General features: G+C 28.5%; 1 protein-coding gene across 1 annotated transcript; it reads left to right on the forward strand.

The window, feature by feature from the left end:
* The first annotated feature begins 16,002 nt into the window (after positions 1 to 16,002).
* LOC101212552 (NAC domain-containing protein 22) lies at positions 16,003 to 17,600 on the forward strand. The gene is made up of 3 exons (XM_011658635.2): positions 16,003 to 16,346; positions 16,438 to 16,715; positions 16,953 to 17,600. The coding sequence occupies exons 1-3, from the start codon at positions 16,166 to 16,168 to the stop codon at positions 17,403 to 17,405; spliced, it is 912 nt and encodes a 303-aa protein (XP_011656937.1). The 5' UTR covers positions 16,003 to 16,165; the 3' UTR covers positions 17,406 to 17,600.
* Positions 17,601 to 19,907: the final 2,307 nt, after the last annotated feature.

Consider the following 19,907-nt stretch of genomic DNA (forward strand, 5'->3'; position numbering starts at 1 on the left):
TGTTATATGTATTATAAATTATAGAAATAAATTTTTAATTTAGTGAAACCTACGAATCTGAAAATCTGGTATAAATTATAGGCATAAATTTAGGGGATGTTGGTTCAATCATTTTCATTTCGAAAATAAATATTCCAAAAGAAATATTTATTTAACATTTTTTCAAAACGGAATGTTTTACAAATACATTATATTCGTGATGATGTGGTATAATCCATCATTTGTCGCACAAGAATTTTCCACTTTAAGGGGTAAAATCGATTTTTAAAAAGTAAAACACATGTATATATTAGATGATTTTGCTATAATTCAAACTTTTTTGAAATTTGATAATTTTGAGTTTATTATCTATAATAAATCAATAAACAACAAACTATTGGCCTAAAAATTCATTCCAAGCCCAATCAGCCCAAATCCAAATTTTCTTTCCAATAACACTTAAAATATAGGGGCAAGTAGATGAATAGCAAAATAAATATTTTAGTCTAAATAAAAAGAAAAACTAATAATAATCATAATAATAATTACACAAACTGCAAAATTAAAAAATTAATCTAAAATAAATAATATAAATGGACAAAAATAACCTTATTTAAACTAAAAAAACCAACATTCAAATAAAGCCTTGCAAAAATTAAGAACTCATCCAAAATACACTATAATAAAACATATACCAATGTAAGTAATTAATATACCCAAAAAAAACAAAGAAGAAAGCTCTATCTTCTTTTTTCTCTTCGACTTCTCTTCGCCTTCAACCTTTACTCACAAAAAACATCGTGCATGAATCTCTCTCTAGTTAAAATCCGTGAAGATGTGAAACTCTCTACTGTCTGTTCATTAGAAATCCTTGCAGTAGAGGAAAAAACATCGTCCAATCGAAATCTGTGAAGTCGTAAAGCTTTTCATTGTCCATTCATTCAAAAATTTCACAGTGGAGGAAGAAATCGTTCGGTCAAAATCTATGAAGAGAAGACCATGAAGGATAAGAAGAATGGACAAAACCTTGAAGATGAATGATAGAATCTCTAAAACTTTTTAAAGTAAACAGTAGCAGTCTTTAAGCGAAGAAGAGGTGCTGGGGCTTCAACATCACGTGGCTAGTTTAAAATGTAAGTTTCCTTTTTTTTTTTTTTTTTTTTGATTTTTGATTAGCAATTGGTTTGAAGAATAGATATCTTCCTTTTAATCGATAATATACCAACATACTCTTTAAAAAATATTTTGTACTGTTATAAAAGATAATACACACAAAACATGAAAGAGAAGATTGTTACTACAAAAATTATGTAAATTAAACATGGAAATCGTGTTTTGTAGCCATATTAGTGACATATGTCACCCAATGGATGGAAGAGTTGAGTTTCATCCCTTTGTTGAGATTTGAAAAATCTATGATATAATTTGTTCAGAATTGAAAATTTTATAGTATACCAAAATACCTTATTTATGATATAACTTTGTTCAGAATTGAAAATTTTATAGTATAACAAAATACCTTATTTATGATATAACTTTGTTCAGAATTGAAAATTTTATAGTATACCAAAATACCTTATTTGAAAATATATTTCAAATCTGAACGACGATGTTGAAAAAATATTCTTATTTTAAAAATAAGATATTACTGAAATCGCAACAAATCACATCTCTTTTATCTTAAATTATTACACAATATAAATAGATGACAACATGATACGTGGATTATATGCATTAGTTATCTTAATATTTTAAAGAAAGCAAATCAATCAAACAAACTAAATCTTTACTCTTTTTTTTTTTTTTTTGTACAAGTTCGTTATTGAGATATTTAGATATTTTTTAAAAGAACTAAACCTTGAAGTAGGTGGTAAAATTCAATTATAAAATAAACAATTCAAAATTTAATGGAAGCACACTATGACACATTTATCTCATGTCGGTTAGATTTGAAACACATATATGATACTTCCCTATTAGAGAATACCAATAGAAAATTGATGCATGATATCGTTTCACATAATTTCACTTACAATATATTCGAACAAATTACAAAGTAATCGAAAAGTCAGGTATCCGACCATATCAAGGTCAAATCAAGCATATTCATAAAACAACATGTCATGTGCACGTGACGTAAATTGCTATAGAACTTAATAGATCCGAATTTTGCCAAAAATCAAGGATACCTCTCTAAATTTTCCATTTCATCCAATTCTTCACCCAAACTTAAACAAGCTAAATTTTCATTCTAACACAAGTCCAAAATCTAGATTTGTTTCAAGACTTTTACGTATCTACATCAAGTCCAAACTCACACAATCCATGCACACAACTCTAGACTCCATAAAAGGCTTCATTGACTATACATTAAATTTGTAGAACTAAAAAGTTTGAAACTTAAACAATTCACACCAATAGGTTTTATATTTGGAAAACTAAAATGTATGAATGAAAAAATAAAAAGGCCTTAGACCTTATAACCACGACAACAATGAATACCAATGGTGAGACAGTGAGGACACGAGATTTAAGGTGACGGTGATAACAAAAGTGAAAGTCTGATTGAAAAAAGGAAAAGAAGTTTTTATTTTTGTTGGATAGGAAGGAGGAAGATGTGAATGGTAGAGTTTTTGATTTGGAAACATGAAGTCGTACACTAGGTATACAACTTCGCGTTCAAGTCATGGATTGGGTACACAACTTGGTATTAAAGTGGTGTATTGAGTATATGACCTTGTGCAAGATGAACAGTTGGTAGTCAACACCGGCACACTAGCAAGTGAGCTACAAACGTGGTTGTCAATACTTTTGCCACTAACCCTTTTTTGTGATAATATTTATTTAAATAGATTCTAAAATAGCTGTTGCAACGCGGATGAGAAATAATAATAACAGTATTAACAAGTAATTAAATCAATTAATTACTTATGATATTTCTTTTTCTTTGCACATCACTTTCCTCGCAAACTAACACCCTTATTTCCCATCATTTTCTTTATAGACTTTTGGTTCAATTGTACAATACGCGGTTTCTTTAGACTTCTTTCCTTTCTTTCTTTCTTTTTTTAAATAGAATGAAAATACTTTACTTGACTCTAACTATGATTTGGTGTGAAAGTTATTAATTATTATCTCTCAAATCATTTTTTGTTTTACAAAGTAAATGTTTACACGTGATAAACTTAATTGTTTGGAAAAAAATTTGTCGCTCTCTCATTGAATTTTCGTGTTCGTCGATAAGACTCTAATCTAAGAAGATATTTTTTTTCTCTTTTGGATTCATCTTATGAGAGTTTTGGTCAAGTACATAAAAAAAGTATAGTATAAAGATGAGACTTCCTTTAAAATGAAGATGCGTTGGAGTTAAAATTCAAATAACTTGAATAAATTATATTTAAAATATGAAACTCGTCCATCCAAAATTTATAAATGTTATATTGTAACGAGTAACGTAGGCAAAATGTACCTTTTGAATATTTTTGAAATAGTAATTTGAACTTTTTTTTAGGTTGAACTAAGAAAATTAATTTCAAATATAAATATAGATAGAATCAAAATAGACATTTTATAAACACATACATCAAAATGAACATTTAAAAAGGAATTTGAATCAAATTGAATGAAAGTGAAAAGTACAATTATAATTATAATTATGAATCAATGTGTTAAATTTAATTATGTATATTAATGAATTGGTAAACTATGAGAATGAACTGATCAGGGAATTAATCATGTTTAAAAACTTTGATTAAATTAAATGCAGTTAAGTTTATAATTTCTTTTGACAAAAGAATGGGTGTAGCTAGTCCAGTGGAAGTTAAAATTTTATGAGTTGAGAAGTTATAATTTCAGTCTCTTTAGTCTTAAAAGAAATTTAGGAGATTTTCTGTCTCTCTCTTTTTGGTGTGGCTGAAAAAGTAAAAGGAAGAAAAATAAAATTATGTGGTGGAAATTGAGGTGGAATTTCCACAAATTGGAATTCTAAAGTAAAAGTCCAAATAAACAAAATAAGTCTTATATTGATTGAAGGCACGTCATGGGTCCAATTGTCAGCACTTTGATGATTCATCTACACCGTGTGGGCTCCATCCCTTGAGAATATTATATAATTAATTAACTATGCCAACTCACACTCACATGTGGCATTTGGTATCACAAAAAAAAAAAAAAGAAAAAAGAGAATGTAATAGATCATAACATATTTTTCTTTTCATATTGTAAATTTGGCAAATATGACGGTCATGTGCTTTTAAATTTTCCATTTTTGCAATTTAAAAAATGTAAGTAATATGGTTCTATTATCATAATTTTTTTTTGCTATTTTTGCCAACTCTATTAAAATAATTGAGAAAATATGACTTTATTTTATTATTTTTTGAAACGACAACCTTGATTCGAATCTCGAATTTGAAGAAACGAGGCACATACTTATTAATGTTAATGTTAAGCTAAGTTTATTTTTTATTTTTTAATCATATTATTTTTTTTGTTAAAGTTAAGATAACTACAAAGAGATTAAAATATACCTTATATAATCAATAAAAATAGTATATATTTAGGATTTTTTTAAAAAGTATAATAAACTAGCAAAATATTTGCACTGTATAGAAAATTTTCGAAAACGGAAAAAGTCAATAGACCCACGATGTTAATACCAAAAATGCGCTAGTCAACATGCGATTAACCGACCACACATGCACGTGTAATTCTTCTTCTAAACTATCATGATATTCAGCCATGTAGAAAAATATGATACATGATCGTATAGGTAGTATCAACACCGGCCACACGATTGCGTGTTATGAGCTAAACGATTGTATACCTAGATCTAAACAATTTTTGTTCAAGATCATGTATCATGATATTTTATATTTGGTACAAAATCTTGATCATGTAGGTTTTGGTACACGATCATTTAGATATGAAAGAGAAAATATATGAGAGATGATGGAGATCATTTACTAAGTGAGAATTTGAAGAAGTGAAAAATAAAAAAAGAAAGAAATTATAGAAGAGGAAAATGAAGAAATCATGAACAAGAACAATTGAGAAATGAAGAAGAAGTAATAACATGAAAAAAATTAATAATACGAAAAAGTGATGAATAAATCGCAAAAAAGAAGAAGAAAAAGAAGTGAAAAGTCATCTACAATATTAAAGGGCAAATCTGAAATATTGTGAAAATACCATAGGCTTTTTGTTTTGTTACACGGACCGTAAATATTTTGGTGTCTTGTTATATTTATGATAATTAACCTATATATTTATATATTCTTAAAAGACGTATTAGATAATTTCATTTCTTATCAAGAAATTAAAATTAAATAATCCTTTTTTCTTAAATATTTTCCCAAATTCCTTCGTGAATTAGAGATAAATAGGACTTTAGATCCGACTATTCCCATATATATTATTATCTAGGCATTTGTAAGAATATCATTCTTTTTATGGTCATTTGTAAAGAATAGCAAAAATATTTATGACAATATCCACTACATTTTTTAAATTACAAAAGTAGCAAATTTAAAAATGAATAACCATTCGATAACTATGTGATATCATTAATTATTTGTTGTATTGACAATATGCAAAAAATAGGTGTTATGAACTCTTTTTTGTAATTTTTTTTGTTATAAAATAAAGAATAAAGAAGCTAAATAAGAACAATTAATGAAACAACACAAAAAAAGAGAATGAGAAGTAGAGAACAATTGAACTTAATTGTGGTGTGTTTTACAAAAGTACCATACACCTCTATTTATAGAACATGTCATGGTATGTGTTACACTATGAAATTTAATGCCATGAATGTTACAACATGAAATTGAAGAAGAGTTATAGAAATATTGGTATCCTATTGTAGGTTATATATATCTACGTAATTATATTTATAATAGAAATTACCTATTTATATAGCCAATACCCTTTTCTTCCTAATCATGGTGGGACATTTTGTTTTCCTTTCTAGTGCACTTTCAATCATTTTGTTTAAATTAAGTCACACATTTTTTCTTCTTCTTAAGGTTCTTTAAATTTTTATTTTATTGATTTCAACTTTAAATCGTCTTCCCTATTTAATTAAGATTACATAAATGAAAATAATTGAAACAAAAAATACAATTTCAAGTTGTTTGTATAAAAGTTACGTTAGAGGTTTGGTTTTGTTTTTTAATACATAAAAAAAAGTGGGTTATTAGAGAAGTGCCACCATTTATTTATTTTTATTTTTAATTTGAGAAAACTAAAAAATTGACGTGGTAAAAAACCATAATTTGTCAAAGTAGTTTTGGACTACTAATTAAAGTGCCACAAGTAGATGATACACTTGAGATCGATTTTGAGTTGCTTCAATTTTTAATAATTTTAGGTAATGTGTTTGGTAGGTTTCATTAAAGTCCACTTGCGTAGGTGTGTATAAAGATGAAGAAAAAGGTCCCTATATGGTATCTATAGTCGTAACAAGGCCTTGTTAACTCAAAACTCCAACCTAATTAATATTGAAGAACATATAAAAGGTTTTTTAAAAAAATAAAATAAAACGCAAAAATATTTACACAGTATAGAAGAAGTTTTAAAAAGAAAAAATCTCACAATGTGGAATAACAAAAATATCCTACAATTACTCGACTACACATGTGCGTGAAAAAACTTATAATTTAAATGATCGTATAATGTAGTCTAAAAGATTGTTTAGATGTTGGGATGCGATAGTTTAGATTATGGTAAATGATAATTTGAATCTATCACGTATTTATCTAGGATAGACAATGATAATGATTTATTATGTCTATTTGGGATAAACGACTAATCGTTTTGATATTGATACACTTATATATAATAATCTAAACGATCTTGGTATTGAAGGGACAAAAGTCCTTTGCAGCATAAATAATTTAATACAATCATTAAACTTAAATTTTAGAAAGACGATTACATTGAAAAAATTACTTTTGAAGGGATAAAAGCTCTTGGCAGCGGAAGATTTTACAGAGATTTTTTCAATTTAATTGGAAAATTAAAATACTGTACATTGGCAAAAAGTTACAGAAACAAATTTTCTTATAATTTAAATTAAGGTTAAGAATGCTTAAACAAATTATAGATGAGAGAATTACAAAATAGAGTAACTTCCTCTTCTTGACATCTCTGAATCTACAAAGTATAGATTAGAGAATTACAAAATGGAGTAACTTACTCTTATTGACGTTTCTGAACCTACAAATCACCGAATTTGGGTCACCACCCATCAGAGACATTTCTATCCTTTGGAAAGAGATTGGTTCGTGGGAACCAATTGGATTGTGAAAATGTTTTTGAGAGAACTCATTCAAATACTTTATCACTCATAAATTAATTTTGAATAATATCAAATATTAAATTTATATCATAAAGTTTAATTAAAATATAAACTTTTATATTATATGTATCACCATACATTCAAAGTGAATTTGAAATTTCAAATTACAACTAATATAAATAACTCTCATTATCCTTTATGACCTAGGAAGGGGATCTAATGGACCTACAAATCAGAAGCTACAACAATATGAGATTAATTGACTAAGCTTATTAACCACATTCATCAATATTCGTTAACTGTGTGTATATTCCACTAAAGACTCACAATTGATCTCCTCTCACTATAGATATATTTATGTGTTCATGGATATAGACTAATAATAGTAAGTTAGTCCTTCACGAATGTTCGTAACACCAGTTGGAAAATTTCTTGTTTCTTAGCTCAACTCACCATAGTACTTGATCTTTTTCCTCCCAAACTCCTCTCAGCTCGTAGAGCTACATCCACCAACTTTGCATAATCACACCGCATAGCTAAAGCTGTAACCAGAGTTCTTATTTGTGGTCTTAAACTAGTCTCAAAACATCTACATCTTTTTCTTTCTATCGCCACCATCACCAATGCATACTTCACAAATTTGGTGAACTTCCTCTTATATTATGGGGTCGAGAGCTCACCTTGCCCCAAATGGAGAAATTCATCTCACCTTTCTTCTTTGTAAGTCCTATAAAAATACTTCCCATTGAAAATCTCCTTGAACTTTTTTCTGCTCACTCTTCCTCACCTATCTTCTGCTCCTTCTTGCATTGTAAGAGCACTGTGAATTCCACTTTACTCTCTTCTGCACATTGCACAACTCTAAAACTCTTTTCCAATGTTCTTATCCATTTCTCCGCTTGTTCTAGCTCAATCTTTTCTGTGAATTCTTGGGCTGCTAAAGCTTTTAGCCGCTCTATTCCAAACTTTTTCTCTGGTTCTCTTGACAATCTTTCAATCAACCCTTTGGGCAACTCTATCATATATATAATTTCTTTTCTCTTTCTCTTCTAGCATCTAGGTTAACTACTTGAGCTTCTTATCGAGCCATATCGAGCTTAACTGTTGTATGCGATCTACTCCCACATCGTCCTCATCCTCTTCTTGTCATGTTGTCTTTTCGAAACATCTAACAAAGACAAGTTAAATCTTTAGCTCAAGTTTTCCAAAAGAGCAACTTATAAACTTGCACTTGTTCCATTCCCAAGAAATGTAGCTGTCGCATCCCACCCTGCAACTCGAGGGTCAGGAGGTGTTACGGGGCGAGGCATGACCTTCCATCTTGTCATCGTTGTGTTTTAAGCTCCTTACTTAGTAAAAGCCCAAAAATGTTAGACTTGTTGAGTCGACTATCATTAGTCAACCTCATCCATACAAATCAAAGGACCGTCATCATAAGTAGAAGTTTACAACTTACTTAGGATCAAGGTCAAGTCTCCTATGGTCATCTTAGTGAAATATTGGTTCCTATAAACAACAATGTTATAAAGAAAAACCAATTATTTCTCAGTTTGATCCATGTATAAACTTCTTTATGTAGAATAACCCTGCTCACATGTTTTCACATGAACAATATGGTTTATATTGTATGTAACGTTTATATTACATATAACCACTCCAAGTTGGGTCGTTTCTAGACCTTTTAAGTTAACTTAAAAGTCAATAAACTTAAGAGTTACATCACATTCATGGTCAGTACTTAAAAGAAAGAAAAGAAAATAGTTAATCATTTGTTTATATGCAGCAAAGACCTATATAATACCGTAGTCTACGTAATGGAAAAAATAAAAGGACAGAGAGCAGCCATAAAACAATTTGGATGGAAGAAATTCTAGAAAAACCTTTGAATAAGTTATAGAGTGGATATATATCTCCTTCCTCATACATCTTGCATTTTTTTTTGAACTCCTTAATTGATGTTTCTATCATTACTTTTAACATTTTATTGCAAAAGGAAAACAAAAGAAAGTATTTGTCGATATCTAGTAGGGATAAGGACATGCATGCATATCGCAAACATCGAGTAAAAATTTGTAGGAGTTAAATACATATAGCTCTACTAGGTATTATATAAAGAAGCAATTTTAGATTAAAACGTGACCATATTCACACAAACTAACCATTCCACCAAAATTATCTTTTTATATATTTCTACTTTCTTTCGTGACATTTATGTATTTACTTCCTATCTTCCTTTACATTTATATATTTTTTATATGTGATTATTCATATAAGTTTTATGGTACGTTCAGTAATCTCAGATATTTAATAACAACATATATTTTATTTATTGATCTATGATGACATTACCTCTCTCTCGAGTTAAAATAATGTACATTAACAACTATGCACTGATTACTATTGAGATGTAAACTTAAGATTTATGGGGAAAAAATCATATCTTCTATCCTAAACTTACATAATTGTTGTAATTGGTTCCATAATTTTTACCTATTTCAACTATTAGTTTTAACCGGAAATAAAAGCTAATTTTGTTCTTCTCTAAATAAAATAATGAAATTCACATTTTTTTTTTTGTATAGATTAGTTTTGATGAATGTAACAAAATTAAAAAATATTTAAGACTTAGAATAACAAAAACAAAAGTCGACGAAGTCGATAAAATATTTTCATGGTTTTTAGATTTTTTCTCAAGATTTGTCTTTCTTATATTTTTAAAAGATCAATTATTCTTCGGTATAAATCTTCTATTTCACATCTTCACCATTTTCGATAATATTTTTTGAAGTTGTTTCATCTTCCTCATATACAAGAACATCAAGATCATTTAAATATCATTTTGACATGATTTAAACGATCGTCTACCATGATCAACACGATCGTTTAAATTTGAAGTCTTCTTCCCTATCATTGAAATAGAACTACACAATTATGTTAATATGATCTAAATAATCATGTACTAATATCTAAAAGATCTTGTATCGAAGATCTTGTACCAAAATCATTTAGATCACTACTACAAAAATTGAATTACTTGACATTAATACAGTGTCATGTAAATCTATACTTGACGTTTTAAAAAGCGTCAAGTAATCGACTGTCAAGTATAGTTCTATTACTTGACACTAAAAAAACGTCAAGTACTCTATTGCTTGACATCATTTTTGTGTCAAGTAAGATAGTATACTTGACAATATTTACACGTCGAGTAAATTATATACTTGACTCTATTTACCTGTCAAGTGAGATAGTATACTTGACACTATTTACAAGTCGAGTAAGATATATATTTGACTCTATTTACCTGTCAAGTGAGATAGTATATTTGACATTATGTATATGTCAAGTAAAATTTTATAGTTGACACTATATATCCATCAAGTAAAATGGTATATTTGACTCAAATAAGATAGTATATGTGACATGTATTTAATGTCATTTATACCATTTATTAATATATTAAATATACTAAATTTTTCTTTTTTCATTTTTTATTTTCTGCATTACATACATTTACTTCAATAAGACATATCCGTAAACAAAACAAATTCTCCAACGAACAATTACACAACAAAAAAAAGGACAAAAAGTTTAGTATAATATGTAAACCAACAATAATTTCATTATTCTCAACAATGTCATCAACAATTACACAATTCCAATCCAATATAGCCAACTAAAATTTCCTATATGTGTCCTATTCCAAAATATTAAATGATAATAGTTGTCTTATATAATCAAAATTGAAGCCTATCCCCATATATCTTTTGCCCTCATAATGGCTATGAACAAAACGTTTCCACAAAAAAGGTTATGAGCATTCCCATATCTTAGCCATTTACAAAATTAACATGATCATATCTAGGTGTGTCTATCATATGTACCGAGCTAAAAATCCAGCCCACTCCCCTCGTCTATCCAATTCAAGCTGTGTGTATGGGCTTCTTGTATCAATCTATAAAACATAAAAAGTAGAATACACTTTGTAAAATATTTGAGTTAGTCATAATATACTATCTATAACTTTACAATGTAAATAGTTTAAAAACATACCGCACCAGTGATAATGTTTGTGTCCTTAGTCACAATTTCTTGCATGTATCTCATGTCATAATATCCACATTCAACCGTACCTACTTGTAAAGAACACTATAACACAACCAATTAACAATGCATATATATTATATTATGTGCTAGATTAAAATAAAAATTATTTTATAAATATATTTACATTTACCAATATATGCATGATTGGCTACCATAGCAGGATAGCCACACATAATACAACTTAAAATATACAATAATTGTGTAATATATACATGATTGGCTACCAATGCTACGGGGCTACCAAGGCTACAGGATAGCCACAAGACCAAGGCTATGGGGCTACCAAGGCTACAGGATAACCACAAGGTAGTATGACTCAAAATATACAATAAATGTGTAGTATTTACATGATTTCCAAATGAGAAGGATGATTACATACCTCAATCATATTGTATACTTTTTCTTTCAACTCAGTCGACACCAACTTCCAAGATGCATGTGTAATTGGGATATGATGATGCACACAAGATCAATTCATTACTCATTACTATAAAAAAAAATGGCATTCAAAAGTATGAATCTTACCAAGAGTAAATATACCAATTCATTACTCATTACTATAAACAAATCAATATGATAATTATAACCATAACGACAACAAATTAATTACGGTCTAAAACATCCAAGAGTCATCCTTAATTTTTCATTACTCATTCCTGTAAAAAAAACAACAATAAAGAAAAATGATGGTCTTCTCTATTTGTCAATTAGATTATACCATTTGTTTACGAATTTGAACATAAACAACATAAACATATAACACAAATAAATATAAATATACAAGAGTCATTCTCAATTTTCTTCTCTTTGTGTGTTTCTCACTTTGGGTTTACAATATCATCCTTAATTACAAGATATAAATCAATTTCAAGGGAGCATTATTCATTGAAAAATGTTAAATACAATAAGAATGAGGAGCATAAAAACCTTTGAACGCGGAAGCAGTTCGCCGTGCGGAAGCAATTCGCCGTGCGGAAGCAGTTCGCCGTGCGGAAGATGTTCGCAGTCGTGGAAGCCGTTCACTGTAGAAGTTATTCGTTGCGTGGAAGCCGTTCGTCGGGTTGAAGCTGTTCGCAACGGGTTGAAGCTGTTCGCCGGGTGGAAGCTGTTCGCCGGGTGGAAGCGTTCGTCGTGTGGAAGCCATTCGCCGTTTGCCACTCTGTGTTGTGTGGAAGTCGTCCGTCGATTCGAAGAAGTGGCCGTTCGCCTGTGTTGTGTGGAAGCGTGGAGATGAGAATAGGGTTTCATCGTGGAGACGTGAGGGATTACTAAAAATAGGGAAATAAAAGATTTTAATATATTTACTTGATATTTTTAATTAAATGAATTTAATAAATTTAATTAAAATATTTCAATAAATATATTTGATAAACTTTTCAAAAAATTATTTTTTTTCATATATAAATATAAAATAAAACAAGCTTTTTTAACAATATATAAATATAAATTTTTTCCATATATATTGTTTTAAGGTTAAAACTTGAAAAGCAATAAATTTTTCATCTTTTCATTGGATACCTTTTTTAACAATATATAAAAGGAAAGAAGTGTTATTGAGGAAGTTGAAAAAAAAGCCCACTAATCATTTTTAATAATCAACATGAAAATTTCTATAGAAAAAAATGAAAGAAACATTAAAAAGGAAAGAAAATTACATGAGTTTTTGTTAACTTTTGAGGAAGATCCATGGATTGATCATGAGAATATAAAGATTTGAGATGATGAATATTTTTTGAATTAGGAAAGAAGGTTTTTATAGGAGAAATTAGGAATTGATAATAGAAAATAAGTTGAAAGGGTGAAAATTAGAAAACAATAGATTTGTACCTTGTTTTCAATTTGTTATTATTATTATTTTTCTTTATTTCTTAGTTTTTGATAATATTTTTTTAATTATATCATTTAAAAAAATTAAATAGAGCGGTTTGTGAGTTTTTGTTTCAATTTATTTGTTTTTATTAATTTATTCTTAATTTTCGCTATCATTAAACAATTTTCTTAAATTATGTTTTAGGTTTCCAAGATCTTCAATCTTTCCATAAAAAGAAACAAAAAAAGAAAAAAGAAACCCTAAATTATTTTGATTTTAATTTTTTTGGTAAATAACTGAATTGAGTTATATATGCTCACTTTAATAAAATGATTTTTTTATTAAACAAAACTTCATAAAATCAAGTTGATGTGCGAGAACTTAATATTATATCACTTACCAACACAATATTTAGATATGCATCTCCTGGATATCACCTATTTTTGTCTATCAAATTGTCTAATCATGTCACAAAATTTGTAATTTTTTTTTATGTGAGTAGTGATAAATGATGTGTAAAAGTAAATAATTATGGAGATATACCAATAAATTGGATCTATTATTAATCTACACTACAAACTAAAAACTAAACAATGGAAAAAGTTGATCCATTTAAAATTTATTAAAATGTTTCAATAAATTTCATTAATAATCATTTCAATAAAATATTTTAATGAATTTCTTTGATGAAATATTTAAATAAATTTATTTAGTGAAACAGTTCAACAAATCTGTTTTGGTAAAATATTTTAATGAAAGATTTCAATAAATTTATTTAATTATTTTTTATTAATTTTTTTAATAAATTTATTTCATAATATTTTCGTTAAAGTTTTTAACAAATACATTTAATAATGTTTTCATTAAAATATTTTAATATTTATTAAATAAGCATTTCATCAAAATACTTTGATAAATTTACTTAATGAAAGATTTCATTAAAATATATAAATTTATTTATAAATTTTGTATAAAATATTTTAATAAATTTATTTAATGAAATATTTTCAATAAAATTGTTTAAAGGAAAGATTCAATAAACTTATTTTAATGAATTCAAAAAATTATTTTAGTGATAAATTTCAAAAAATTTATTTAACAATTTTTTATTAAAGTATTTTAATAAATTTATTTAATAAACTTTTCATTAAAATGTTTTAATAAATTTATTTAAAGAAATGGTTTCAATAAATTTATTTAAATAAAATATTTTCAATAGGTTTATTTAAAAGAAAGATTTTAATAAATTTAATTTAAGTAAAGATTTCAACAAATTTATTTTAGTCAAAATTTGTAAAAGTTTGTTTTAGTGAAAGATTTCAAAAATTTATTTAATAATATTTTATTAAAATATTTTAATAAATTTATTTAATGAGTTTTTCATTAAAATATCTTAATAAATCTATTTAAGGAAATATTTTCAATAATTTTATTTAAAGGAAAATTTTCAACAAATTTATTTTAACGAGAGATTTTAGTAAATTTAATTTAATGAGAGATTTCAAATTATTTAAGTGAAAAATTTCAAAAGATTTATTTTCATAAGTTGATTTTAAAAAAATTATTTTAATAAGTTGATTTTAAAAAATTATTTTAATAAGTTGATTTTTATACTTTTTATTTTCATATTTTTAAACGTTTTATATTTGACATTTTGGCAATTGACATTTTAAAAGTGTTAAATAAAAAATGTTAACTATATTTGACGTTGTTTTCGCGTCAAGTAAATGTCCACTATACGTGACACGAAAAAAACGTCAAGTAAAATCTCCACTATATTTGACGCGAATAAACTGTCAAATAAATCTCCACTATATTTGACGCGAAAACCATGTCATATAAAAGTTAACGTAAAAATTTTCTTTTTTAAAACCATACCTCACATGTTTTTTGTGTCAAGTAAATGTTCACTACTTTTAACTCGAATAAAATGTCAAGTAAAATCTACTTTATACTTGACGCAAAAAAAAAAAAAAAAACGTCAAATAAAGCTAACATAAAATAATTAAAAAAAATTCGTGAAAACTTCATATTTTTTAAGACTATACTTGACGTTTTTTCTTTAACATAGTTCATACTTGACGTTTTTTTAATAAAAACGTCAAGTATGTACAAGTTGCTAGCGTCAAGTAAACCCATTTTTGTAGTAGTGGATTTGGTATAAGATTAATTGTCTACCAAGATCGTTTAGATTTGGTACAAGATCGTGTACTAAGATCTTAACGATCGTGTATCAATATCTGAATGATTTTCTACTCAAGATATCGTGTACCAAGTTTGTTTAGATTTAGTAGAAGATTGTGTACCAAGAACATTTAGATTTGGTAAAAGATAGTGTACCAAAATCGTTTAATTTGATACAAAATTATAGAACATGCACGGTAAACTTATTAGAATGTTACCATAAGGCCTTTTTAAAGTTCAAGGTTCGAATCAATTGATTGCTCATTGATAGAATATGTATGAGTTTTTTATTAGATGATATAAAATTAAATTTACCATCACTTACGAGTTTAAGTGTTTTGGTAGTTTAAGAGGAATATTAAATTAATTGATGTTTTAAGTGGATGATACTAAAGTAGTGTGATATGAGAACCTATAGGCTAGTAAAGAGGGGTGTTATATATTATAATTGAATTTAGTTTCACTTGTTTAAACTTTTGCATGAGTTTGCACAATCTTCCCTGGTAAGTTATTCAGAACCTAAGAAGAAGATGAGTAGAAAGTGATGAAGAAAGTAAAGTTTATTGTGTGATGGGCCCACAATCAGAGGCAGATCAAATTTGAAGAAACAAAAAGGTATTAAATTTGTATTTGAGAGACCAAGTCCTTTGAGTGGCCCCTTTAGCACTTGCACAACATACACACCCACTAAGTTAACAACATCCCATTTCCATTCATTTTATATATAAATATAAGCATTTATATAACCTGTAAACACATTAATTATTAGGATCACAGCTTATTCCATGGCGGATAAAGCTCATCATCATAGCTTCCATGGCCAACTCCCTGGCTTTCGATTCCACCCAACTGAAGAAGAGCTTCTTGAATTCTATCTCAAGCAAATGGTTTTTGGGAAACGCCGACATAGCTTCGATGTTATTACATTTCTCAACATTTACCAACACGACCCTTGGGATTTACCTGGTATTACTTAATTTATGTTTCTTTCTTTCTTTTTCTCTTTCTTTCTTCTTCAAAAGGATTAATTTGTTTGATTTAATTTTAACTTTTGTAGATTTGGCGAAGAATGGTGAGAGAGAGTGGTATTTCTTTGTACCAAGAGATAGAAAGCACGGCGGTTGTGGCGGGGGGCGGCCTAATCGGACGACCGGAATTGGGTACTGGAAAGCCACGGGGTCGGACAGGAGAATTTTGAGCTTCTCGGATCCAAAGAGATTTATTGGTTTAAGGAAAACTCTTGTTTTCTACAAAGGAAGAGCTCCTAGAGGAACCAAGACTGATTGGATCATGAACGAGTATCGTCTTCCTCACAATTCTTCTCTTCCAGTAATGGTAATAAAATTCATCTGCTTAACCTTCGTAAACCTTTAAATATTTGAGTTAAGAAACGGGAATCATTGAACATTTATGTGTCAAAAATATAATGAATAAAAGAAACACAAAGTTTTCTTTTGGTGGCTAAAAGGGTGGATTAATACACAGTATATGCAAAGCGTTGTTTTTAAAAAGATTAAAAGTAGGGTTTAATAATGATAATATTTTTTTAAAGAAACGTAATTTGATTTGCAGGACATAGTGCTTTGCAAGATATATAGAAAAGCAACATCAATGAAGGTGTTGGAGCAAAGGGCAGTGGAGGAAGAGACAAAGAACTTGCAAATTAATAATAATACTACAATAATATTAACACCTGCATTAATGAGTGAAGAAGAACAAGGTGATGATCAAGACTCATTTTGCACTCGAAGTATTCCAAGGCTGAATTCAAGTGAAGTAGTGGCAATGAAAGAAGAGATAAGTTGTGGGGAAGAAGAAGAAGTTGATTCAAAGGTGGCCGACGTAGGGTCATCGTCTTTGTCATTGTCGACGACAAGCATACAAATACCCAAAGGCTTTGGCATGCTGACTGATCTTCAAGTTCCAAAGATGACAATGGATTGGACTCAAGACCAATTTTGGAACCAATTCAATAGTCCATGGCTTCTCAATTTCACAACTCCTAGCAATATACTTAATTTCTAAGAAGCTAAATATTTATGCCTGATTTTGTGAACAACGCAAAATTTAGTTATATTGTACGTAGGTTCTTTCTCTATGGTCTCCCACACATTTTAACTTAACTTGGAAATTGGGTTTAGCTTGTTTATTTCTATACATGAAACATGATACTGTTTCATATATTGGTTAATTAATTGGATGCAATTTTGACCATTTAAACTTCAAAGTGGAAAATTTTACTAAAATATAATAAATGAATTGCAAAAGGTCGAGTACAAACAAGATACACCTAAGTATTAAAGCGATGTATACTAAAGCAAGTATGGTATATATACTTTTTGAAGTTATAACGTACCTTGAAATGATTTATATCATAAATTACGAAGCTATGTTCGTATTCTAAGACAGGAAAATATCTACCAATACTGTTCGTTCTCCTTCCACCAACCACACAATTTCCTTTTCTTTCTTCCTTTCATATGTAAGAAAATTAGAAAAGGGTCTATGATGATGGAACCTTTGACAAAGAAAATTTTGTTTCAAAGTTAATTGTAATCTTCCTCTCCCAATTGGCGATGGAAATTATTCAAGGGCCCATGGGATCTTCAAAAGTGGAAGGATTTGTTTGAACAGTTAGTAATAATTTCTCCTTTTTATCTTTTATTTTTTAAATATAGTTTTTATATGTTAATTTAAGGGTTATTTTAAAAAATATAATAAACGGTAAAATATTTATACGATATAAAACAATTTCGAAAACATAAAAAGTTCACCGACCCATAATAAAAAATATAAAAAATGTCATGTGATTAATTGACATCTAACGTCTAAGATATTTGGAAAATGATTCTTTAGATTTTACACACGATCAGTTAGATTTGATTGTTTAAATTTGGGTACCCAAGTTTCAATGTTTTCTTTAAGATTTTTTTTGGTACACGATCTTTTATATTTTGAATACGTTAGTTTTGATTTGATCGTGATTTTTGTTGAAATCTTCAAGGAAAGTGTCTTCACGTTAGGCTAAGGAACCTCACGTTTCACCTAGCTCCGTGATAAGGACTAAGAAAGATCATTTGAGCAGTGCGATTAATGATTGAGAGTAGATTTATTGTAATGATCAATCATGATATAGAGAGTCATTATACGAATGATCTGTGGAGTTCAGAAATGATGCAATTAAGAAAACTATGTGGAGCAAAAGCGATGATACCACAATTTTTCCTCCCCAACGAATCTGAATGCTTGGATACATCTATAATGTATAATTCTTCCATTTCTTTTTATTAAGAATTGCATCCTCATATTTGTGTTAATATTTACTTATATCCATATACCTCTGTTAATATTCTTATACTTGTACATTAGTTTTGTACTCAATTTTTGTTTATCCATAGTCTTACAAAGGGGATAGCATGTTAAGTTTCGAAATTATAGGTTCATAAGATAAGATGCACATGATAAAGTCAGTGTACAAGAACGATTGGGTAAAAAAGCATTAGGTATTCTGACCCTCTTGTACAAGTTAGTTGGGTTAAGTTTCATTATGAAGCATTAGGATTTTTAGGAAGTACGAATCATCTGGTCAAATCTTACAGTTCTTAAAGTTCTAAGAAACAATGAATACGTCGTACCTCGAGCCACAAGTAGTTTGTCAGGTTTATCACACCACATTTAATACGACAACACGCCAACCTTTAGGTAATCAAAATTTAACCCCTGTTAAGAATGTCTATTTAAATTGCCTGAGAAATTTTACATCCTAAAAAGATTAAACAAAACTGAGTACTCCACTTGTTCTCTCCTATCATAACTCTTCAGGTTGTATTTCTCTTTTTTTTCTAATCCCATTGTTTTTTAATGTGCTTCTCTGTTTCCTTGGTTCCTTCATACCAATTAGGTACAATAGTGGAACTAATCTGATGTGGTAAGTATGAGGGAAGAAGGAAAGAGGAAAATACATTCTAAATAGTTATGGTCATTGGAGATAAAGAACCCCATATCATATGAACTAGGATAACATCGCATTGTTCACTTCCTAGCTGTATGCCTTCGAACCACCATACTTCTTTAAGTTGTATTTGTCTTCTTCACTTTTCTTATTAGACACTCGGTACAATAGTAGAACATATCCACTCTAGTGGATTAACATGGAAGAAGGGGAAAGAAAAATACAATTTAAGTCAAATTATGGTTCTTATTGAAAATTGTTAATGTCGAAGGATACAAAAACGACAAGTAAAGTAACTATCAAAATTTAGAATAATATTCACCTTCATTTTCTTGGCTTTCATTAGCAATCTCCATAACTTATCGCAAAGTGGTAGTCCAGGTGAGGACGTTTCCACAAGAAACATCTCCACAAGGACCTCCTTTACCACCAAACCCTCAAAACCGAGTTGCTAAACCTTAGGATTTTCAATTATTTTGTATATATGTGACTTGTGTAGTTTTTATTTCTTTGTATTGATGTTTTTTACAATACATATCACAAAATTTGATCTAAATATTTGCATTTAATCTAGT

Source organism: Cucumis sativus, chromosome 6, assembly GCF_000004075.3.
Source record: "Cucumis sativus cultivar 9930 chromosome 6, Cucumber_9930_V3, whole genome shotgun sequence".
Lineage (NCBI taxonomy): Eukaryota > Viridiplantae > Streptophyta > Magnoliopsida > Cucurbitales > Cucurbitaceae > Cucumis > Cucumis sativus.

Bases quoted from the DNA above. Each gene is read 5' to 3' on its own strand.
- LOC101212552 (XM_011658635.2), top strand. From the start codon at position 16,166: ATGGCGGATAAAGCTCATCATCATAGCTTCCATGGCCAACTCCCTGGC. The intron at 16,347-16,437 runs GTATTACTTAAT...TAACTTTTGTAG, and splicing joins CGACCCTTGGGATTTACCTG to ATTTGGCGAAGAATGGTGAG. The intron at 16,716-16,952 runs GTAATAAAATTC...TTTGATTTGCAG, and splicing joins ATTCTTCTCTTCCAGTAATG to GACATAGTGCTTTGCAAGAT.